This window comes from Trachemys scripta, chromosome 1 (assembly GCF_013100865.1).
Source record: "Trachemys scripta elegans isolate TJP31775 chromosome 1, CAS_Tse_1.0, whole genome shotgun sequence".
NCBI lineage: Eukaryota > Metazoa > Chordata > Testudines > Emydidae > Trachemys > Trachemys scripta.
In genome coordinates this window covers 135309529-135333157 of record NC_048298.1, presented here as the reverse complement: position 1 = coordinate 135333157, position 23629 = coordinate 135309529, and the positions used below count along the sequence as shown (strand labels likewise).

The following is a 23629-nucleotide window of genomic DNA, read 5'->3' as shown; positions in this document are numbered from 1 at the left end:
GAAAGGAGATTATGAGGAGCTTTATCAGTAACCTAGTGGTTAATGTGCAATGCTGCCACGTGGAGGATACAGCTGGATTCCCAGTGCTGGTCCCTTGCTCCCATCCCTCTGTCACGCAGAGACCCAGGATCTATTTCCAGAGAGAGGGAGTGGTAGAAAGGGAGGAGTGCAAACAGGGGTCTATACAAAGAAAAGAAAACGAAGCTGCAAGAACATCAGGCCTCAGTTTCCCCTTCTGCATAGGCCACAAAGTAAAGAGATATTCACAGAATTCATATTCCACTTTGGCGATAAGTCCAACCCAGGTTGATGTGGAATGGGAAGGTAGCAGGGGCCGGACATCAAAGATTGATGTTTTTCATACCACCGGCTATTCCGCTCTCAAACCACTCTCAATGGCTATCTCATGGGAAAACTCAAATGACACTCACCAACTTTTGTAGCCGATTTGTCCAGTTCCTTCAAGAAGAATCTCCATTTTTCCTTGTTACCAGCTAAGCCATAAGCGTAAGCCAGGAGAGCTTGGTAATAAACATTGTCCACATTCCTGACAGATGCAGAGTCCAAGCAGGACAGACCATTCTGGACCACTGTGTGCTATCAATAAAAATGTGTTATGTTTGTTTGGTATTCAGTTTAGTGCATCAGCTTCTCCTTAAAGATTTCAACTGTTCTTTAATCATCCATCACTGGAATCTCATGCTGAGCATATGGCATGTTCACTTCCAAAGGGGCTGCAGAGTGGAGGAAGATCTCTTAAAGAGGAGGTCTTTTCTGAAAAGTGACCATGAAGAAATGGCACCTTCTTACCAACACACATGCTGGACTAGGCCTAGGGGGACCTGGGTTTTATTCCCAGCTCTGCCTCTTGCCAGCTTGATGACTAAGTCACTTTGTTTTTCAGTGCCTCCGTTTTCACATCTGTAGAAGGAGGAGGATGATAGTGCCCTTTTTGTAAAATAGTTTGAGATCAGCTGATGAAAAGGGTGATACTAGAGATAGGCATTATTTTTATTATTTATTATTATTATTATTATTATTATTATTATTAATTTGCTGACTTTAGTGACAAAAATAAATTTTCACTTCTGTCAGACTTGCAGAATTATTCCAACTCTGGATGAATGAGCTGAACTCTATTCCGGCTCATACATCAACAAGGGACTTGTTAACTATCTTCCACCTGCACAGTCACAGATACATCTGGTGAGTGTTAATATGGTGATAACGGGATTGCACCGGTGTAACTAAAGAAGCAACTTGATCCTGGAGAATGTTTTATTACTGTCTTTCTTGGGTCCCTATCTGGTCCTTACCACCATTGTATCTGAGTGCCTCACAATCTTTAATGTATTTATCCTTACAACATCCCTATGAGAAAAGGAAGGCCCTTTCATGGATCAGTAACTGGCTAAAAGATAGGAAACAAAGAGTAGTAATACATAGTTTTCAGAATGGAGAAAGGTAAATAGTGTCCCCCCCAGAGGTCTGTACTGAGACCAGTCCTATTCAACATATTCATAAATTATCTAAAAAAAGGGGTAGATGAGTGAGCAAAAAAATGACAGATGAAATTCAGTGTTTACAAATGCAAAGTACTACACATTGGAAAACATAATCCCAACTATAAATACAAAATGATGGGGTCTAAATTAGCTATTACCACTCGAGAAAGAGATCTTGGAGTCATCATGGACAGTTCTCTGAAAACATCTGCTCAATGTGAAGTGCCAGTCAAAAAAGCCAACAGAACATTCAGAACCATTAGGAAAGGGATAGTTAATAAGACCGAAAATATCTTAATGCCACTATATAAAGCCATGGTATGCCCACGTCTTGAATACTGCCTGCAGTTCTGGTTGCCCCATCACAAAAAATATACATGAGAAATGGAAAAAAGTACAGACAAAGGCAACAAAAATGATTAGCGGTGTGGAACAGCTTCCATATGAGGATAGATTAAAAGGACTGTTCAGCTTGGAAAAGAGAAAACTAAGGGGGGGTGGATATGATAGATGTCTATAAAATCATGACTGGTGTGGAGAAAGTGAATAAGGAAGTGTTATTTACACCTTCACATAATGCAATAATTAGGGGTCACCCAATAAAATTAATAGGTAGCAGGTTTAAAACAAACAAAAGGAAGTATTTCATCACACAATACAACAGTCAACCTGTGGAACTCATATCCAGGGGATGTTGTGAAGGCCAAAAGTATAACTGGGTTCACAAAAGAATGAGATAAGTGCATGGAGGACAGGTTCAGCATTGGCTATTAGCCAAGATAGTCAGGAATGCAACCCCATGCTCTAAGTGTCCCTAAACCTCTGACTGCCAGAAGATGGGACTGGCTGTTAGGAGATGGATCACTTGAAAATAGCCCTGTTCTGTTCATTCCCTTTGAAGCACCTGGAACTGGCCACTGCTGGGAGACAGGATCCTGCACTAGAGCAACCATTGGTCTGACCCAGTATGGCCATTTTTATGTCATCATCATCATCATCATCATCCCCATTTTAGAAGAGAGACAGAGAGATGAAGTGATTTGCAGGGAGTCTGTAGCAGAGCAGGGCATTGAACTCAGGCCTCCCATGTCCCAGGCTAGCACCCAGACCACATTTTTCCTCTCCATTGCAATTATGATGTTTAAAAATGAAAACACAGCTTGAGGCTAAGGTCCTAGAATGAGTTTGCAAGGCTAGAAGCTAGAACAGCTGTATAGTGTACACTAAAAAAAATTGAGTTGGATTCTGCCTTTAAGGAACTCTGTTTTTTAACACAACTGTACTGTTGCTGAGAGCTAAGATTTTCTACCTATGTGTGAATACATAACTGCAGTTAAACTAGGGACACAAGACATGACTAACTGATATCATGCATTGAGTATCCAGTGCATTTGTGAGGCCATTTACACCTAATAATTCTGTTACATAATTGGGTACAGACCCCTTGAGATGGCCATATAGAAACTCAGTGTGCAAAAGCCAGTATTTAAGACCTCACTCAAGAGTAGAGATGAGGCACAGATTCTCACTTCCTTGCTGTTTGTGACATATGACTGACCAGTCTAATAAGGCAGGGTAGCACTTAATTCATACCGAGTTGGGGAGTCCGGCCTCAAGCAATGCTGCAGTGACATAGGCTGTGAGTGAAAGTCCATCTTCTGCTCCATCCTGAGCAGAACACAAGGAAAAAGGAGGTCAATATGCCCCAGCTAAACCAAAATGTATACAAGTGAAATACTCAACTACTAACCAGACTAGACATTATAAGGAATCTACAAAAAACACGGGGTCAAATTCTACTCTTGGTTACACCAATATAAAGGCAGAAGGACTTCAGTCCAAACCAGTAGGTTTACTCAGAGCTTACACTTGTATAATACAGCAGAATATGGCCCCATGGTCCTTAGTTATAAATGCATATATGCAGAATTGCAGAATAAAACCCAGAACCTTTGGCTTATAAACACACCCGTTTCAATTGCATTGATTATCAGTACTAGTCGGAATGATATTCTGTCTATGGGACAGCTGCTAGAGGGCATCTTATCCCAATGACAGGGCTGAACATTTGGGGATAAGGATAGCATTTGGCAGTGGTTGGACAGTTCTATCCCTGTGGCAGGACTGGAAGCTTGGGAGAAAGCTAAGATCACTCACCTTCAAGGCATTGTTGAAATGGTTCCCAATATTTTGGAAGCAGCCATCTGGCATCTGTTTACTTGCCAGCCAGATCAGGGTTTGAGTTTGGACATTGTCATCAATATAGATGTAGCGTTTGGCTTGAGCAAAAGACTTGTATACGAAAGCAGTGAGCCTGCAAGGGAACCACACAGCAGGAGTGAGGAGCAGTGAATATCTCTTTATTCTGCTACCACCTTCCACAGGGATAGTTGGAGGAGGCAGAATCCAGAGCCCAATCTGGTCTCATTTAAACCTCCACTCCATGATTTTCCCCATGACTAACGCCTGGCAAGCAGTGCTAGCTGCAGAAGTCTGCACACTAGACACACAGATGGGACTGAGAGAACTTTGAGTAGAGGAGGCACCATGTTTCGAGGCTCATTTTCCTGACCCATAGAACACTCCCTCAGCAGAGCAATTCCTAGAGAAAGGGCATGAACACTTGTATGTTTCCTGCTGGGGCAGTGTGCCACACCCCACACACAGAAGGGTGGGATGCCCCCAAACACTTAGCAGCGAAAACTGCATGATTGACAGGCAGCCCTGCAAACTAGACTGACAAACCCTAAAGAGTGATGTTCTCTGTCCATACACAGAATAGGTACAATTCACACTGCAGTGGTGTAAGCTTCACCAAGCTAGTCATTCCCCTCACCTACCCTCCACACCAAAATCTGCATCAAAATCTGGAGGTGAAAGGCTCCCTTTGCCATTGCCCTATTCCCTTAAGCAGTACAGTCCACCTGTACTGGAATAATGCCCTAGAGGTAAAAGGCTCTATCTCCCATTCCCTAGTCCTGGGCCATCCATTTCCCCCCATCCTGTGGATGGACTGTAACCAGTGCCATAGAGGTGACCCCCCTGAGTCAGCAGCCCGCCTGCTGGCACTTCTCTCCCAGATTATTGAGGTATTCCCGTTCCACACCATAAACAGCTTTCTTTCCTATCCCAGGACCCTAAACAGCTTTCCAGCTCTCACCAGGTGCTCCCTTCCACATCTCTGGTCCCAAACGAACTGTAGGATCCATCCGGGTGTTTGTATGACAGCTGCTTCTGGTACCCTGGAACCATAACAAGGAGAACATATTTTCTAACCCCAGTAATGGACCTGTTTTGTTTTCTGATAAATTGAGGCTGAAGAGATTTGGACTGAAGAATAAAAACAGTTTTAGTGAGTGATTTCACTGGCTATGAATTCTAATGGCTTGTGTCCTGTAATGTACCATCATGCACACCTCTGGGGCTATCTAAGCCATCAATAACTATTGCATGTACACTGGAACTAGAATGGCATTTCAGCAAAATCGGCCACAGGATTAGTTGGAGGAATCTTAAACTTCTCACCGCTCGTTAAGTATCCAATGCCCTTGGATTCGATCTCTTTAGTCAGCTGCCCTGTCTTATTCAGATAGTCCAGGATGTAGATGTTGGGAGCAAACAGGACCATGTTCTGCTCCCCACAGCCATAGGGCATCTGGAGAAGATTCTCCATGTTCCTCATGGCCATGCCCAGAAGGTCCCCTGAGGATTGGGAGACAGAGGGGGTCAGTGGAGTTTGGCGTTGGTATTTAATACATTACAGCATACACTGTTTTATTTTACCAGATTATGAATTTGCAGACAGATACTGACTGTGACTGACAGAGAAATTACAGTGCAGAACCCAAAGCCTGGGGGAGAAAGAGAAATTGCCACATAGAATCATAGAATCATAGAATATCAGGGTTGGAAGGGACCTCAAAAGGTCATCTAGTCCAACCCCCTGCTCAAAGCAGGACCAATTCCCAACTAAATCATCCCAGCCAGGGCTTTGTCAAGCCGGGCCTTAAAAATCTCCACATCTCTCCACATGGGTGGTTTCTTAGGCCATTTTTTTTTAAATATAGAGCTGCAGACAAATAAGACAAATAGGGAAGCTCTAAGGAAATAGGAATCAAGAGAAAAGAACATCTGAGCATCAGTATTGAGTTGGGAGCTGAGAAATAGCTCCTACCCTTTTAAAAAACAGGCTGTGTTCTAAAAGCCACATTCTGCCCATGCTGCAATTTCAAAGTGACTGACTTTCAGTGAGTTTCATGGGCTTAGCTGAGAGCAGCATTTGGCCCGTGGATATGTCATTGCTAGGATTCACTTCTCCAATACGGTCACTGGGGCCAGCCGCACTGCACCTCACATTGAGCCAGAAAGATACTTTTTAAAGAACCAGACTCAGTTCAAAATTATGCTCACTAACTTCAGATCAACAGTTCCCAGGGTTCAGTATTTCCACTGCTTTGCATCTTGTGTAGTTATTGGAGCTGCTCAGATCCTGGAATTCCCATTCAATGGGAAATTCTGAAATACCAATTTTCTTTTCATTCCAAATTGGAATGAAAAAATGAAATTTCAAGATTTCCCACAAAATGAAACTCCAAAGTTTTGCTTCAGAAAAATCTAAATGACATTTTATTTCAACCTTATCAAAACATTCCTTTCATTTCGATAAGGCTGATCTTTATTTGAAATGAAATGTTTTGACATTTTTTTCGTCAAAATTATATGGTCCTGCAGAATGTTTTAATTTAGTTGAATCAGCATCTTCCAATGGAAAAAATATTTTGTTGGAAAAATTTGGACCAGCTTTGGTCAAAAATTTGGACTAGTTATGCACAGCTTTGCAAAGCGGATGTGAAATGCTAACAATTCAGAATGACAGTAGTGTACACCCACTCTACACTCGTTTTGCACTGGTGTCAGTGACAACACAAGGTTAAGGCCAGGGGAGAATCAAGACCTTTATTCTTAGTATAAACGTTAAATTTACCGAGGACAGAAAAAGAAGCTCTGGCTGATCCCTGCACCAGGTTCACTGGCAGTTTCGGAGACACTATTTCAGAGACAGCTTTGCCTGTTGGTAAGATATAATAATAATAATAATAATAATAATAATAATACATCTCTTTTTTTCAACTACTAACTTTCCCTTCTATAGTACCCTCTTTCCAACAATGGTCATACAATTTAAGCCTGGGATCCTGGATATGTACTCGAGTGGTTAGCCAGTGCTGCCATGGCTTCACGACTATTGTTACTTGCTGTAGCTAGATGAAACTAGCTCGGTAAGTCTACATATGCTACACTCATACCTCTGATTGCAATGTAGACACACCTTATGATACACAGTTGAGTGGTTTTAATTCTATTCATTAAAGGGTAGCTGTGCACATACACACTAGCCATTACCTTCCATGAATAGAATTAGAATAGAATAGGGCTGTGCTACTGCCTGAGGGCCTGCAAGTGAAACCAAAACATTATTTTAATGATCCAAAAGGACTGACATGTGAAAAGCAAACAAACAACCACAGAGTGAAACATATTGCTACAACTCTTTCAATTTCAAAGAACTAAGGCGTATTAATCAGGGCAGGGAAGGGCCCTGGTTGAAAAGTGTTTTAATCTGGAAATCTGTCTGATAGCAATCACTTGCTAAATTTGTAGCAATGGCTGCCTTACAGGAGGGAATTTGGAGAGATGCCCTTACCTTTTGTGCAAATGAGAGAGCTCTGGGTCACCTCCTTTTTGATGCCTTCAGGCTGGTTGGCAGCAGGGAAGTGAAAAAGGAAGAAGAGGAGAGGAACAGACAGAACAATGAAACCAGAAACAAAATAATGCTGGAAAGCACATCTTTATAGCATGCAGCATTGTAAACAGGCTGCCCCCAGACTACTGAGTGAAGGTGACTGCTCTTCCATTCCAGCAGCATCACTCCCTCCCTATCTTGGCACCCAGCAGCGTTTGCTCTTTGTGTACCATTCCTCTCCTCCAGGAAGGCAGCTGGGAGATGTGCAGGAGAAATTCACAGCTGAGGAGAGCTGGTCACAGTTCCAGCTTCCTTTGGTGCAGTAGCTGCCCTAGAGATCATAGGACAAATCCTGCCCCGTTATCTGCACCCCTGCTGAATCCCTATAGAAATGGGCCAAAGGCACCGAATGTGTGGAAAAGAACTTCCCCAAAGTCTGAGATCATCTCTTCCCCGCTGACTTCACTGTGCTTCCACAGGTGTAAATGAAGGCAAATTTTGACCCCATGAGTGGCTGGTTCCAGACATGGCTGCAGTAATATGCCACATGTCATAAATTAGTACAAATTCTGTCCTCTGTTACATCTGGACAAGCCCACTGATGGCCCCTGTGCACCACTCCGGCTATGCGTCTGGAAAAATGTCTCCCTCTAGTGGGAAAGAGGATAAAAGACAGATTGCTCCTTGCACACAGCCAAAAGAGGTGCTCCTTTAGCTCATGTGGAAGAGCTTCTATTTTTGGTGATGAAGGTCCCTGGTTCTGTCTCTGCTGACAATATGTGGTGGTTTCATTACAACTGCATGGGTGTAAGGCTTAACTGGCAGCCGAATCCAACCAAGTGAGTCCAGTCACAAGATATGGGAGATGGTGAAATTCCAGTACTGGCCACGTTGGTAGAGTGTTTGGCAACTAGTTTGGAAAAAGTGGGTTGAACTTTGATGCCATAACTGCTCTGTGGGTTGCAGCCTGGCTCACTAGTTCCTCCAAGGATCACATGTATCCCATGGGCTTCCCAGGACAGCATTTTGGTCAGAGTCTCAGGGTCACTGTTCAACAGATCAGCCAGTTGGCCTACCCTAAGACAGGTGGGAAAAAATAGAAGTTGCCTCAAACCCTGAGTTGATTCTCTCACAAGATGTTTTGGAGAGGAAGAGTCAAATCAAATGAAAAGAGACACATACCCAAGAGAGACCATTTCGCTCTCCCAGAGAGTTGGGATTTTTTATCATACCTCAACTAACAGCGGCTGTATGACAGTGTCCATGCGTTCTATCCCCTGGTCCTGAGATGCGTCACTCGACTTTGCCTCAGCAGTAACAGCGAAGCTCACATTACCTGAAAGAAACCCCCCAAGCCCAAGAAAGAAAATTAATCCTGAAAGCCTAGAATTACACTGGTATGAATTCACTCCTCCAAGCGTGGCCTGAAGGAACTCTGGGAAATTCCCTCTCTTCCAAGTCAGCCAGCAGTGTGAATGAATTCTGGTCATTGTTTAATACATCTCATCACAGACAGAATTCACCAATGAAGAGACAACTACTGGTGAATCCTGCCCACCTGACACTTACAGGACAGCTTGGCAGAACTTCACTTAACCACTTGCAAGTACCAGCACCATGGAAATGGGAAGAAGATGCCAATACCTTTTTAATCAGTACAGAATGTAACCTAACAAAAATTAAATTACTCTGGAGACACAGTAGCTTTTCTATTGTTAACTTTGCAGCCAGAAATCTATTATAAACCTGCTCTTTACCATGCTATAATTTTGGACAGAAAAATTATTTTGGCTTATAAGAGTTCACAATTACTCTCTAGGTTCAGTAAAATTGTTTACACATCAGGCTTTTTGAATTCCAGTTTGAAGTAAATCAACCTGTTGTTTTTATTTCTGAACTTTAAAAATGACCCTATTATGAAATTTGAACCACAATGGCAAACTCTTTGGGGGAAGTCTTTGTAAGTTAAAAAATAATGTTATACTTCCATCTTTCTACACATCTAAATCTCCAAACCATTTCACACAAAGGCTACTTTTGAAAAGAAAGTACTGAAAACTTAGAGCCAGACCCTCACTGGAACCTTACTGAAGTCAATAGAGCTATGCCAATTTATACCTGGATCTGGTCCAATATTCCTAGTACATTTTGTTATTACTGAATTATTTCTGATCTTGGTTGCTGATGTGTAAATTTTCAGAGTCCAAACCCTGGTGATTAAAGCTTTAGATATTTGTGGGTTTCTGTGAGCTAAGAGCAAGACTCAGGCATTTAAAAATCTCTGTTGACAAGGAGCAAGTTCCCAAGCTTGGGCAGAGGTGGGGATTATGCAGAGAAATATCTTAAGCAAGTGGACTCCTGCAAATGTTTCACATAAAACCAGATGATCTGAATGGTCCTTTCTGAGACATGAGAGGAATGAACTGTCAGGAACAAGAAAAGAGACAGAACACGGGGTCCTACTTCACTGCCATGTGCCTGCAGAGATTGTGCCAGGGGAGTTCAGCAGAGCTGCTTCAGTGAAGTCTGGTACAGATAGCAGCAATTCCTGTCTGTAAGTTAGCGGGCAGGTTATCGTGTGATAGAGAATTTGGAGTGAGATGGGACAAACCAGCAATGTGCCATGAGAATGACAAAGGCAGAGACGCTTACCCAGTTTTTGAGGAATAATAGTCCAGGAGGAGGTTTTCCTCTCGTTGGCACACACCCTTGCAGTGTTGCCCTCTTGGGAAAGGGGCTCTATCTTGTAATCCTTGGACGCTTCCAGTACGGTACTGACCTGAGAGAGGGAGACAAAATAATATTGCACAGGCTGTTCCTAATGCCAGGCTGAGGGACAAAAGGAGGGTTTGTTGATCTCCTCCAGAGACTGATTCTGCTGCGTACCCACTGAAGCACCTTAGAGCTTTCCTGGGGTAGAGAGGTACAACACAGGTAGGAGGCATGGGGCATTCTTCAGAGGAGATAATAAACCCTGACCCTTATGCCGATCTATAGTGGCCATTCAAGTAGAAAGCAAATTGTACTTTGCAAAATGACTTATTCCAATACCCTGGCCAATATCCTCTCTGATGGCTTGTCTACATAGCAAGGTAGTCCATGGCAAGCCATGGTATGAATCTACAATGCACTAGCATGCCATGCACTAATTGTCTGTGTGGACCATGCTACCATGAAAAGTTCTGTATTGCGCTCTGATGTACTCCCGTTTCAAACAGCGATATGTCAAAGAACACCAAATGTCAAAGGATAGACCCCTGAAAGGAAGGTTATATCAGAATGAGTTCTCAGTTATAGTAAGTTCCTTCTCCATTAAAGGATAGATCAGCATCCAGTAGACAGACCCAACTTAAAAGAAATCACTCCACTGCTGTGTAAGAAGCCAGTGTAAAGAAGGCCGAGTGGCTGGAATGGGATTGTGAATGCTTCGTTCTGCATTGGTGCTGCATTCTGCTCTAGCTGCAAGAGGTAGAGCCTTGCTGGAAACACTACTAAGAGGGGCTCAGGAAGGAAAGGGAAAGGACATACTGTACCTCGATGCATTTGTCCAAGTAGTTGAAGACATTGGCTATTAAATTAAACTTTTCCCCTCGGACAATGGAGTAGGGCAGGGTCAGATCAACAAAGAAGGGCAGGAAGGCCGTCAAGGAGGTAGATGGGGATATGCCAAACCCAGCCTCCTCTTCCAGGCAGAAGGCGCTGGCTTTCCATTCCGTGATGGTGTCAGGGATGGTGAACAAAACACTGGCCTTTCCATTAGAACTAAAGTTACAAGAGACAAAGTGAGAAAATAACCTGATCGTTCAAAGGGTATTTTCCAGCTAATCAATACGAGAGACTCCCAAACTGAAATAATATTCTCCTTTCCCACTTAGGTTCCACAGGATTTACCCCCCCCCCGTGACGGGGTGTCTGCCCTGCACTGGCCCTGATAGGGTTAAAACCTAGCCTGGAGGGCTGCAAGGAAACAGCCAATTAGGGCAGTGGCTGCAGCCAATTAGGGCAGTGGCTAGATCAGCCAATCAGGGCCCAGCCAGCCCATATAAAAGGAAGCTGCAGGCCAGAACAAGTCAGTCTACTGCAGGAAGCCCAAGGGAGGGGACTGGCTTCCTAGAGGGCTGCAGAACTAGCACCGTGAACAGGACTGCTAGGACTTGCAGGCCCAAGGCCCTGGGAAGAGGGTGAAGGAGCCAGAGGCAGGAGCCAAAGGTGCTGGGGCTGCGTGGAAGTGGCCCAGGGAGTTGAGACAGACTGGTGGCGAAAGAAAGGAGGGCCATTAGGAGCTGTTTGCAGGGACCCTGGGCTGGGACCTAGATGGGCCTGGGTCTCCCCCCCCACACCTCCACTTGCCGCTGAAGAAGCAGCCAGGCTATGGACTGCCAAGCTGCTGCAAGGAGCAGCTAGACTGTTGCAGAAGGAGTCCCCCGGAAGGGGGGAACCAAGATTGTGACATGGCCAGAGGGCTGTGCCACAAAGCAGAGGCAGTGAGACTGGAACTGCTGGGGGTCTGCAGGCGGAGACAAGGACAGGACAGCCACCATCACAATATGGCACACCCACTGACCAGAGATAATTCCCGAAATGGCCAGCAGGAGGTGCCAGTGTGGTGAGTGACCCCATGACACCCTCCATATTCAGAAAATGTTGTTAAGCTGGAGGTAGAGCTGAAGGTTCATATCAATGATCAGAATGTTAAATCCCTTGCCAGGATGTTGGAATTGCTCTTTTTTTTTAGTTAGAAAAGAAGGGAATTCAGAAGTTAAAAAAAAAAACACAAAAGAATGCTGTAGTTTTGTAACACAAAATAAAAAAAAAAAATCCAAAACCAGAAATTGGACATGATACATTATGGTTGACATTCCAAAAAGATTAAACCATGGAAATTCATAATTAAGATCAGTATCTTTTTGAGGCGCTTTTCCTTGCCTTCTTGTTGCAGATGCTATTGGCAGCCTTGGGAGAATACTGAAAGCAACCTGGCTGTTGAAAATCAAAAATGGTTTCCTGCCTTGTTTTTTTTTTTTTTTTGTCCTTTAAACAACTTTCGATGTCATTGACTTGAGAGGATTGGGAGAGGGGGGCACCGTTCTGCCAAGCAGGAAGTAGCTTGCATTATACTGAAAACACGGGCCAGGTAACGATCCAACAGGGCAAAATTTAGAACCTGCAGGCTCCAGGGGCTTGGAGATGGGTAACAAATGGGAGCTCATCTGTCACTGAATAGGAAGAAAGACAAAAGGGTAAGAACATAGAGGTCTGGGAAGCAGCTACATGTTCCATCACCTTCCTTGTGACTTCCGGTGAGCACTGGGAAGTGACTCAGAGACCCTTAAAATAGACAAGGACAGAAAAGAAGAACACTCACTCGATGTGAACTAGATCCCAAATCCAGGTCTCAGGGAAGAATTTCCGAACTGTCTTTATCACAGAAGACTCACTCATCATCCTTCTGCCACCTAGAGGTGAAGAAAGGAGTTGTATATATGGTAAAAGTGTCATATTAGGGAGCATAGGGTAGAGACATCTAATGGGATGTGCCTGGAAGTTCCACTGAGCATGGTCTGATCTGAGGGAAACAGAATTTTTTACATGGGATTTCTTGCAGGAAAATTCTAAAAAATAAGGAAATATGGGGTGGGGGAAAGGATCTACTCTACTTTTTGTTTTCCAAATCGAAACGTTAGAAAACACTAACAGCTTAGGTTTACCCAACTCTTTATTACTTGTTTCCAGTTGAAAAACAGTAAGAAGGTGTGAAAAGTATTTTTTCTCCATTGTCTTATACTTTCTGACTATTTTTCACTTTTTTTGCTGTTGGAAACTCAGCTGTGTCCACTGGCTAGTTAGAGTAATTGGAGGGACATGTTTCCTGTGATCCGTCCCAAGCTCCTTTCTATAATTCAAGGTGGGGCAAAGACTGGAAACGTGGAGCGGCATTCCCTGCAAAGATCCTAGGGGTCCTATCCAAGACTCTGTTCCCTATTTAAAGGTGGGGTGGTGAGTCAGAATTCTGTCATTGACCTGTTTGTGATATTAAGCAGTCACAGCATCATAGAACCCGGGGGTTAGAAGGAACTGCAAGGGTCACCTAGTCTAACCCACTCCCAAGATGCAGGATTTGTTGTGTCATTTCACTTGTCTGTGTCTCATCTTTCCCATCTGCAATATGAGGCTCAAGATACTTCTACCTCTCCCTGAGCTACAGAGAAGGATAATTGTAATACCTATCATCCGCTGTAAAATGCTTTGAGATCCAGGGCTATAAAATGCCACATGAGTGCTAAGTACTACAGGATATGGCATCTAAACAATTAGTAGCCCCATTATATTTTCTGATACTTCCTTGTTTAGATTTTAAGTCAGCTTGTGAAAGGCTCTGGAACAATGAACCCTGGAGAATGAAATCATTATCATCCTCTGAAAAGAGGCAGCATTGCAACTTTCCCCTCATTTTCCCCTATACACAAGCTGAGTCAGACTCTAGTCAGTCCTTTGGCCATTCTGCAGAAACCACAAAGGAAGCACTAATTGAAGCAAACTGTGATGTGGAGACTTGTCCCACTAGGAACTGGACACACTGATTGGCCAATCCATTCTACACAGGGGACACTATTGAGGTGCAGCCAGATTGGAACTGGTGACCTGGAAGTGAAAAGACCAAACCCCATTTCCCAAGCCATCCAGTCCACCCCTTTTTTACACATTATCTTTACCAGCATATCCACCACCGAAACCATAGTCGGGCGTGGAATCTTTCGGGCAGGCTTTGTCAGATGGGCACAGGACCGGCTTCCGTATTGTAGAATTAGTAAAAACCTTTAGACCCATATTCTTAAAATAAAATAATAAAACAATTAATTATATTGCTCAATGTATTAATGGAGAACCAAACAATTTCATTTCTCCCACATCCTGTTCATTACTAGCAGTGGATCCCATTTAATGCCACAAGTTTGGTCTGCTCAGGGGATCAGTGCTCAGCTATCCATGGGGGCACTTCAATATTATGGTGAAGCATGGCATAAATGTAGATTTAGGGGGCTATGTGAGTAACAGAGTTGGTTCTATATTAGTTGATGAGCTAAAAGTTTGATGAACTTAGGTCTTTTTTTGGTTCACAAATCATTCCCAAACCACTCCACACTTGTGTCATTTTATTCACTATTAGTAAGCATTTGGGTTAATAAATGATTAATAAATGTTTTCATAAAAAGTTAATCAGTTGCTATAGATTGTTACAGAGTCCAACAAGTCAATAAATTGCTTATAACCATGGCTTATAACCATCTAAAACACCTTCTGATGTGCTCATAACGATCTATAACATACTACTCATGTCCATAACATGCTTACAATATTGATTAATCATTTATTAATCCTTATAAACCATATATACACAGAACCTTAATATCATCTGTGACCAATTTTCTAAAATTGTCTCCATGCCACCCCCTAGACATGGAATGCCCCCGCTTAGCCAATACCAGCAATGAAATCCAGGCCCCACTGAAGTCAATGGCAAAACTCTCACTGACTTGAGTGGGGCTAGGATTTCAGCCCAGGTCATTACTTTTGTCTTTCAGTTACTTCCTCAAGGCCCACAGCTACCATGATGTCAACAATGATTTAACAAGCTAATAATCACTAACTGTTAGAGCTGCTGCAGGTGGTTGATGTGTGCTAAACAGAAGCTAAAAATGGAACCAACAGCTATCTCCCTCTCCATTCCACTTGTGTGCTGCATACCTTTCACCTGCCAGTTTTCATTTTTTTAGTAAGAACATAAGAGTTGCCATACTGGGTCAGACCATGGTCCATCTTGTCCAGTATCCTGTCTCCAATATTGGCCTATACCAGAGCTTATTGGGGAGTGAATAGAATAGGGCAATTATATTGTGATCTTCCCCTGTCTTCTACTCTCAGCTTCTGGTAGTCAGAGTTTTAGGGCTTTCCCCCAGCACTGAGTTGTGTCCCTGACCATCTTGGCTAATAACCATTGATGGACCTATTCTCCATGAACTGATCCAATTCTCTTTTGAATGCAGTTATACTTTTGGCCATCACAACATTCTTTGACAATGAGTTCCACAGGTTAGGTGTGTGCTGTGTGAAAAAATACTTCCTCTTGTTTGTATTAAGCCTGCTGCCTATTAATTTCATCATAGAGAATCATAGAATCATAGAATATCAGTGTTGGAAGGGACCTCAGGAGGTCATCTAGTCCAACCCCTTGCTCAAAGCAGGACCAATTCCCAACTAAATCATCCCAGCCAAGGCTTTGTCAAGCCGGGCCTTAATAACCTCCAAGGAAGGAGATTCCACCACCTCCCTAGGTAATGCATTCCAGTGCTTCACCACCCTCCTAGTGAAATAATGTTTCCTAATATCCAACCTAGACCTCCCCCACTGCAACTTGAGACCATTGCTCCTTGTTCTGTCATCTGCCACCACTGAGAACAGCCGAGCTCCATCCTCTTTGGAACCCCCACTCAGGTAGTTGAAAGCAGCTATCAAATCCCCCCTCGTTCTTCTCTTCTGGAGACTAAACAATCCCAGTTCCCTCAGCCTCTCCTCATAAGTCACATGCTCCAGAACCCTAATCATTTTTGTTGCCCTCCACTGGACTCTTTCCAATTTTTCCACAGAAGGCCCCTGTTTTTTTGTATTGTGTGAAGGGGCTAAATAATACTTCTCTATTCACTTTCTCCACACCATTCATGATTTTATAGACTTCTGTCATATCTCTTTTCTATGCTGAGCAAACATAATCTTTTTATTCTCTCCTTGGACAGAAGCCATTCCATACCTTTGATTATCTTTGTTGTCCTTTTCTGGATCTTTTCCAGTTCCATTATATACTTTTTGAGATGGAGTGACCAGAACTGGACACAGTATTCAAGGTGTGGGCGGATCATGGATTTATATAGTTACATCATGGTATTTTCTGTCTTATTTTCTATCCAAAATTTCCTAATATTCTGTTAGCCTTTTTGACAACTCCTAAACACTGAGTGGAAGTTATCAGTTGTCTTTGAGACCGTTTCTTCTTTAGAAAATGGCTACCACACTGTGGTCTCAACCACAATAAATATAACTGAGCATAATTCAGGGGACAGTCTAAACAAAAGTCACTGCAGGGGGAGAACGGAGGACCTCCTGAGATATGGCAGACATTTCCAGTGAATCCACCCTCCCCCTAGTAGTGGAGAGCCATTGCCTGAGCAGGGCTTTAAAATATGAGACATAATCCTTCTACAACTTTTCCCTCCTCTGCTGTACCTTTTCTGGAGCCAATACAATGACAGCAACATTGGGGAAACATTCAGAGGACGTACCCTGAAAACATCATAGACGTCCCCGTCATGAGTAACGTTCACAGGCACATAGTATAAGCCATTGAAAAAGGTGTCCGTGACTGGGATGCACGGTTCTTTGTCGTCATCTTCTAGGTTGAGCCCGTTGTAATAATAGCCATAATACTCTTGCACACGGAGCTGATTGTATACCTGGTGGGAGGGGATGAAATCAGGTGAGCACAAGGAAACATCTCAGAGGTGTAAAATCCTGTGTCACCACTGGCAATTACCAGGCGTGAGCAAACTCCAAGCTGGAACCTTTGCCCTTCAACAGAGGTACAAGAAGTGCTCCAGCTCAGTCCTGGGATACTTCAGGCTGTATTAGACTCACATGCTCAGCCTCTTAATACCGAGTGGACTAACAGCGGCTTTGGAGCACCACAAGAGAGAAAACACAGTGAAGAAGAGACCACCCTTATTATGCAACCACCTGCTTTAAGAGACCACCTCAGAAATCTCTTCCAATGTACCCAGTACAAGTATGCTCCAACTTTATGAGAAAACCGCCTCTACTGTAGTATGGTTCTCTGAAAAGTGACTCTGTAAAAATGATACCAGGGCTCCATGTTTATTGTTTCCCAACAATTCCAGATTCCTCTTCAAATTTCTAGCTCCACAAATTTGCCCTGGGATCTTAGCGTCAAGCTGGGTTGTTCTTTCTTGAACATCCTCATCAATAATATAAACAGTGCAGGCCCTTGGTGACATCTGTGCAATCCCATTGCTTGCAGTAGGTTTGCACAACTGTAACTGTCTGGAACTTAGTAATCAATTCTAGTGATGATGCACAAGAAGGAATAGACTCCATCACCTTCTCTCTGAGCTGTGCTGGCACTGCAGAGTGCATGGGAGCAAAAATCAGCAAACATATTTTTCTCATTAAAGCGTATAGATATGAGTCTGAATGTTTCTGCACAAGGAGCCTAATTTAAAGCTTCCTGAAGTTAATTGAAAGATTCAAATGACTTCTACAGTGTTGGATCAGGCCTACTTCAGTAAGAAGATGCCATTTTACATAATCACTTACTTCCCTAGACTATATACCAATGTTAAGTGCTTTAAGTGGCCCTGGCGATGCAGGTTTCTGGTATTCCCATATAATAATAATAATACCTTGCTTTTATACTGCACTTTTCATAAGTAGATCTCAAAGCGCTTTGCAAAGGGAGGTCAGTGTCATTATACAGATGGGAAGACAGAGGCACTGAGACATGCCAAAGGTCACCCAGCTGACCTGTAGCAGGGCCAGGAATAGAACTCAGGTGTCTTGAGTCCCTGTCCAGTTCTGTATCCGTAGACCACCTATGAACTGAGACTAGATAGTCACGTGTTGCAAAGGAGTAACAAAGATATTGCAATTAGTAACAGCATAATTGAAGATTTCTCTCTGTGCCCGGAGGTACATACTCCAGCTACATCCTATCATACCTCACTGTGTGGCTACGGGAGAGAGGATCTTTGGAAGCACAATAATGAAGCAGAACTCAGAATTTTTCCTTGGCACACCCCTGCCATGTTAAGCTATAAACCCCCTTGAGAAGCACAATATTCTGCACTTCTCTGAGTAGAGAGCGAAGAGGATTTGTGGCAGGGCTTACAGTGTCAGCAGACAGCTCTTGCTCGGGTCTCAGAAGCAGGACACTCTGATCCACAGCCCGCAGGGCACAGTAGGAGTTGGCAGCAGCCTCAAGCTGGAGGCTGATGTTAGAGGCTGGGAGCCCCTGCTTCTTGGAGAACTGCAGCTGGACCTGGAATTGAGCAGAGAAATCAGAGCCCCTTAGGAGAATCATTTTAATGTATAAATGTCAATCTCATGGAGAGATGATAAATAGGTTCTCACTCTTCTCCACAGCCTCCTTCTATGCTCTGCAGGACAAAGACCTCACTATCAAACGAATCTCCCAGAGTCCCTGTTTTAGGGTGAGCCATGACCTCAGAGGCCCTGCAAAACATCCCTGTTCCTCTCTCTCCCCAGCTTCACTGGCAGTCCTCACTCTGCTTGAACATCCATCCATGTCCTTCACATAAGCATCTCCTGTCTCCCTGCTATTCTTCACCACTGGCATTCCCTTGTTCAAATGTGTTTGCAATTTCTTTGCTCTCTGCCCTTGAAGGGAAGCCTGAGTGAAGGGCTGGAATCACGTCCTCTTGGTTCCCTGAGCCTGTGGCAACCTGGGGTAGGCCTCAAAAAGAAATCAGAGCTCTCACCTTATTCTTGAAGCACTTCTCAACCTGGAGTCTGGTGCTATCGGCCACCAGCTCGCCACCAGGGTGCACAGTGTAGACCAGTATCTGGGCAGTGGGAGCCAGCTTCTCACTGCCAGTCAGCGAGATGAAGAATGTGCCATAAGGAGCTGCAGGAGGAACATGAAGCCAGTAGTAGGAAAAGCCAAGAGAAGAGACAGGCAGAATCATGACTTTAGTGGATGAGCTAACATTTTTGCCTGTAAGCTAAAAGCTTCTTTAAAATGAGATAGTTGGCTATTGGGAGACCCGGCTCTCACCAGACTTCAAACTGCTCCCCTCAGTGAGATGCCAGATGCCAACATTAAGATGCTGAGCACCAGGCACTTTGCAGAGTGTGAGGTGAGCTGCAGTCAGAGAAGAATTCTATTAGCTTCACTTCTGGGTAGGAAAATGTGTGTGTGAGTGCTACAAGCATGGCACACACTGAGAATACTGTCCACAGAGATTGAACTCAGGACCTTCAGCACCAAATAGCCCAGGACTCTACCTCCTGAGCGAAAGGAGAGATCCTTTAGCTGGCTGAGATAGTATAGTATCAGGATGTTATGATCATTAGAGGAAGACAGCCTTATTTGCACTAGACTAGTGTATTACACCAGCACCTGGAGGATGATGGGGTGAGAAACACACAACTTGGGTGTTTCTGTTACACCAGGAGTAAAACATGTACAAACTAATGTTGACAACCAACTACTAAAGACAGGTTAGTCATCCAATCAGGGATAAGAAACAATATCATGTGATTTAGGTGATCATTCACATACTTCAAATTATGAATAATGAGGAGTCATAGTGAACAACTTGCAAATGCCCCTTAAGGAGAAATTAAAGAGAAAGAAACGGACAAATTCACATCAAGTATCATTCCTAGCTAATCATTCAATTGAGGAACAACAGGATTAATCTGGCTGTGATGCCAGGGGATGGACCACATGATGCACTAAAGTCCACTTCCAGTGCTAATAATGTTGTGATTGTGGCTTATGTCGGAGATAGGTCTAGTAACTAACACCACATGGAAAGAGATTCCAGCCAGCTGCTGTACTCAATTTTAGCCCATTTCACTCAAGATACTTATGCTTTGGAGTTCACATCTTTGTTTTCTAACATCTCAGCACTTACCACCTGTGATGCTGACTTGCTGTTGGCCATTCAGAACAATTTTGCCTTTTGCCATCACCTGTGGACAAAAAGACACCATGAGACGGGATCGGAAAAAGTTAAATTTGTTTCAGTGGGCTAGTAAATATCTATTATTTAGTGATGATCAGGATTGTAATGTTTGGTGCTCACGAAAATGAGGGATGGATAGCCTCATGAGAGTTGGACGTAGCTGCAGGCAGATCCTGTGCTAGTTTCACCCATTGCTCACACACAACTGTATCAATGCCCCTCAGTCCTGCCCTGCAACTCCTCTCCTTCTTCTGCTATTCCAGTGCTGGCCTCCCCACACAGCTCTGCCAATGCCCCTCAGTCCTGCCCTGCAGTATCCCCTGAGACTCTTGTCCTGGCCTCTCCTGCATGGCAGTTGTGCAGCACAAGGGACAGAGGAATAGTCCCCCAAGTGGTAATTTTATGCTCTCCACTTCATGGTGCTCACAGTGCCCTGGGTGACTTTAGAGATCGATGTTTAATTTGCTCCACGTTTAAATGGGCAGAGCCCTGGTGGAACCCATTGACAAGACAATGGCTAGGTTCTGATTTTTTACCACTGAGTCATCTAGGTTACATATTTCTGACTTGATCAATATTCAACCCAGGTTAAAAGCATAGAGGCTTTCAGGGAAGCAGAGCAGCCCCCCAACATTTACCACATAGTAGAAGTTCACACTGGTGGCATCCTTGTATCCCTCTTTGTTCAAAATGTAGTGCACCATGATCCTCCTCTGCTGGCCACAGCTCAGCATCTCTGGGACCTGCTCGAGCTTCACAAAGCTATTAGTGCGGGAGTAGAAGCGCTGGACGTAGTAGGTCGTCTCAGGTTCGTAAGTGTCCATCCAGACAAGGTCTCTACAGTCATCTATTGCATATGTGGCCTGACAAGAGACATAGAGAAAAAAGCAAACAAAGGATTTCATGAAGAGGAAATTCAAGGGTCAAAGGGAAGCTGGGGCACAAATGTTTATTCACAGCAGTTTCTATCATAATCTGTGTAAAGCAGTGGGAAATGGTCTTTAGAGGCTATTTAGTCTAATAGCTCTACCAATATTTTGTGTATGAGCTTGTGTGAACATTCCTGCACAGCAAGTCCAGTCCAGCTAGGCTGCATGCTGTGCTTGCCCCCTGGCGTCCTTAACACGTCCACTCCTCTCTGGTGTGCCTAGACTGACAGGTCACTGGACATCCTTGTGGCTGCATAAGCTGTTAGGTGACTCTGCAGAGCTAGCACTGCACCAGACTGGATTTGCTGCTACCTCTCTTCTCCCCATGCCAGGGCCAAGTGAGCATGTGCCAAGGGATGTGTGTGTCTCTGGAGCAGCCCAGTAGGGACGGAGAGAGGCAACAGCAAAACAAATAGTTGGTTTTGGAGGTCAGTGCATCCAGGTTGGATGTGGAAAGACAAAGTGACAAAATCCAGCAAGAACCTCTGCTCCCTGTATGGCAAGTTTGCATTTTATAGTTTCTTTGGTGCAACCTAACCCAGAATCAAATTGGGGACAACACCAAAATCAGAGGAGGCAGCAACCACACAGGAGGGGCCAGTACCAAACTGCAAAGCAAGCTGGAAAGATTGGAGCTGGGAGCGTGGGCTACAGGCATTGAAGGGAGATTTCATCCCAATGAAGGCAGAGCTCTCTGCCCGGGGAGAGGAGACAATTAGAAGATGGATACACGATGGGGAGATAGAGCTAAACAGCTGAAACCATCATATTAAAGCGAGTTGATTATCATCTTCTCTGATGAATATTGTCCTCATGTCATCCTTTTAGATAACCACATCTGAGGTTGCTGCTGGATCAGGACTGGGAGACCAAATGAAAACAAGCTCATTGAGTTGCTCTAAAAACAAAATCTCCCCCTTCCTTCTTCTCTGCTAGCCTCCCCATGGATGCAGGTGTCACTGGAGGGACCAGCTACTTCTCCACACATTGCAACTCATCCAGAACAATATTTCCCATCAGAATACCAGCTTGCTTTTCCCTCCTCCCACAACTGGATGACCATCTGGGGGAATAGTGCCTTTTCCCTTAGTTCTCTCAGTTACTTACTCTCAACTTAAAACGGGGCTCAAAGTATTCGGAGGTGTCAATGGAAAACCGAGCAGTGCCATTCTCATTTGTGATATAGTCAGCCACATGCTTCTCATTGAGTTGTAGCTTGATGGTCTCATTTGCAACAGGGATGCCATCCTCGTTTTCCATCTGAATCTGAATAAATAAAGGTGTCCAAGGTGTTCAGCAAACATACAGGACAGGTAAAGCCCCACTTACTCTCCTTAATATGTTAGTTGGCTTCAAAGCCTTTGGTATTGAAGACAACATGTGCGGAGGCTATAGTGAATAGCAGCAGGTGTTGTCATCAAATAGTCAAGTGTATTTAAAACACATGCACTGGTCAGAATATTTTGTGTGGGTTCTGTGAAGGGCAGGGAGAGGAAATTCCCTGTGAAGCTTCATAGGAGGGACAAAGGAAGACAGGAGGAATATTCCTGCTGTGGAGAGACGGAAGGGTTTACATATGGGATTAGGTATAAACCAGGTTCAAATCCTGACTCTTGCTTGCTGGGCCTGCCAGGATGGAATGGCTGCAAAGGTGGTGTTCTTTGCAGGATACTAGCTTGTGAAACCTGCAGTGCTTAGGGGGCTCGGAACTGATCTTGTGCCTTAACAAAGACCCTTCCCCCCATTATAAATTCTTTCTTCCTTGTCCCCACGGGGCTCATGTCATTTTGACTGTACAGACCCTTGCCCCCCACACACACACATGATAACGCAAGGTTCCATGACCCAGACAGGTTTCCTCATCTTCTCTGAAAGCCCCTAATGCAATGGGAGAACTGTGCATTAGGGGCTATTGCCATGTAGTGTTACTGAGGGAACCTGCCACTGGAAGTAGGGGGATGGTCATATACAGCATCACAGAGATCACTTTTGCGACTTCAGAATTTGCCTAGGACATTCTCTCTCTGCCATCCTACCTCTCCATAGTAAGGAATTCCCCTTTTGTAGTACGTGTCCATATTCTTAAACCACATTCTCTCCCTTGCCTGGTAGATGGAAATGTAGTCAGAGCCTATAATCTGCACGCCTGAAGAAGGGTGAAGAAGAAGAGACAAGAATCAGAGCTGGGGGAAGATATGGTTTTAAAGAAAGTTGCACTGAATGATCAAATGCAGGCTCCAGCACCCTGGAGGGGATAATTATGCTTATAAAATGGTACTTGATGGTGAACTGAGTCTCATGCTTGGCCATCAGAGATTCCCATCAAAGATTACCAGCTCTCAAAGTGGCCTCTCAAACTTAGCCTGCAACCCCCGTCCATATCCCAGCCATATTCTAGTCTTCTTTCCCACCAGTGTTACCTGTTCCGTCCTCTGTGAGGATTGCCTCCACTTCAAGGGACCAGGACATCCTGGGATGATAAAGCTTGAATGTTTTGGTGTTGATGACCTTCGTGATGCAGCCATCCTTCCCCAGCTGAAAAGTGAAGGGACCACCCAATGAGCATATAGGGAAAGAGCCCAGTTCTCTGAATGGTCAAACAACTTTTCTTTGACCTTGTTTGTAAAGCTCTTCAGACTTTAGCACCCCTGCTCTCATCTCCCTCACCTACCTCTT

The 23629-nt window shown here is 44.1% G+C and overlaps 1 protein-coding gene across 1 annotated transcript in view; it reads right to left on the bottom strand.

Annotated features, from left to right (window-relative positions):
• Positions 1-23629, bottom strand: part of LOC117870881 (ovostatin-like) — a 45260-nt gene that overhangs the window by 5764 nt on the left and 15867 nt on the right. Inside the window, exons 7-26 of the mRNA XM_034758320.1 lie at positions 23374-23488; positions 22990-23099; positions 22061-22219; positions 20663-20887; positions 19974-20031; positions 18813-18958; positions 18203-18352; positions 16584-16754; positions 13962-14079; positions 12614-12704; positions 10782-11010; positions 9901-10027; positions 8481-8584; positions 7210-7261; positions 6490-6573; positions 5031-5207; positions 4666-4747; positions 3663-3819; positions 3099-3173; positions 432-597 (exon numbers count right to left, since the gene is read on the bottom strand). Coding sequence (XP_034614211.1) covers positions 432-597; positions 3099-3173; positions 3663-3819; positions 4666-4747; positions 5031-5207; positions 6490-6573; positions 7210-7261; positions 8481-8584; positions 9901-10027; positions 10782-11010; positions 12614-12704; positions 13962-14079; positions 16584-16754; positions 18203-18352; positions 18813-18958; positions 19974-20031; positions 20663-20887; positions 22061-22219; positions 22990-23099; positions 23374-23488 — 2596 coding nt within the window. The remainder of the gene's footprint in view (positions 1-431; positions 598-3098; positions 3174-3662; positions 3820-4665; positions 4748-5030; positions 5208-6489; positions 6574-7209; positions 7262-8480; positions 8585-9900; positions 10028-10781; positions 11011-12613; positions 12705-13961; positions 14080-16583; positions 16755-18202; positions 18353-18812; positions 18959-19973; positions 20032-20662; positions 20888-22060; positions 22220-22989; positions 23100-23373; positions 23489-23629) is intronic.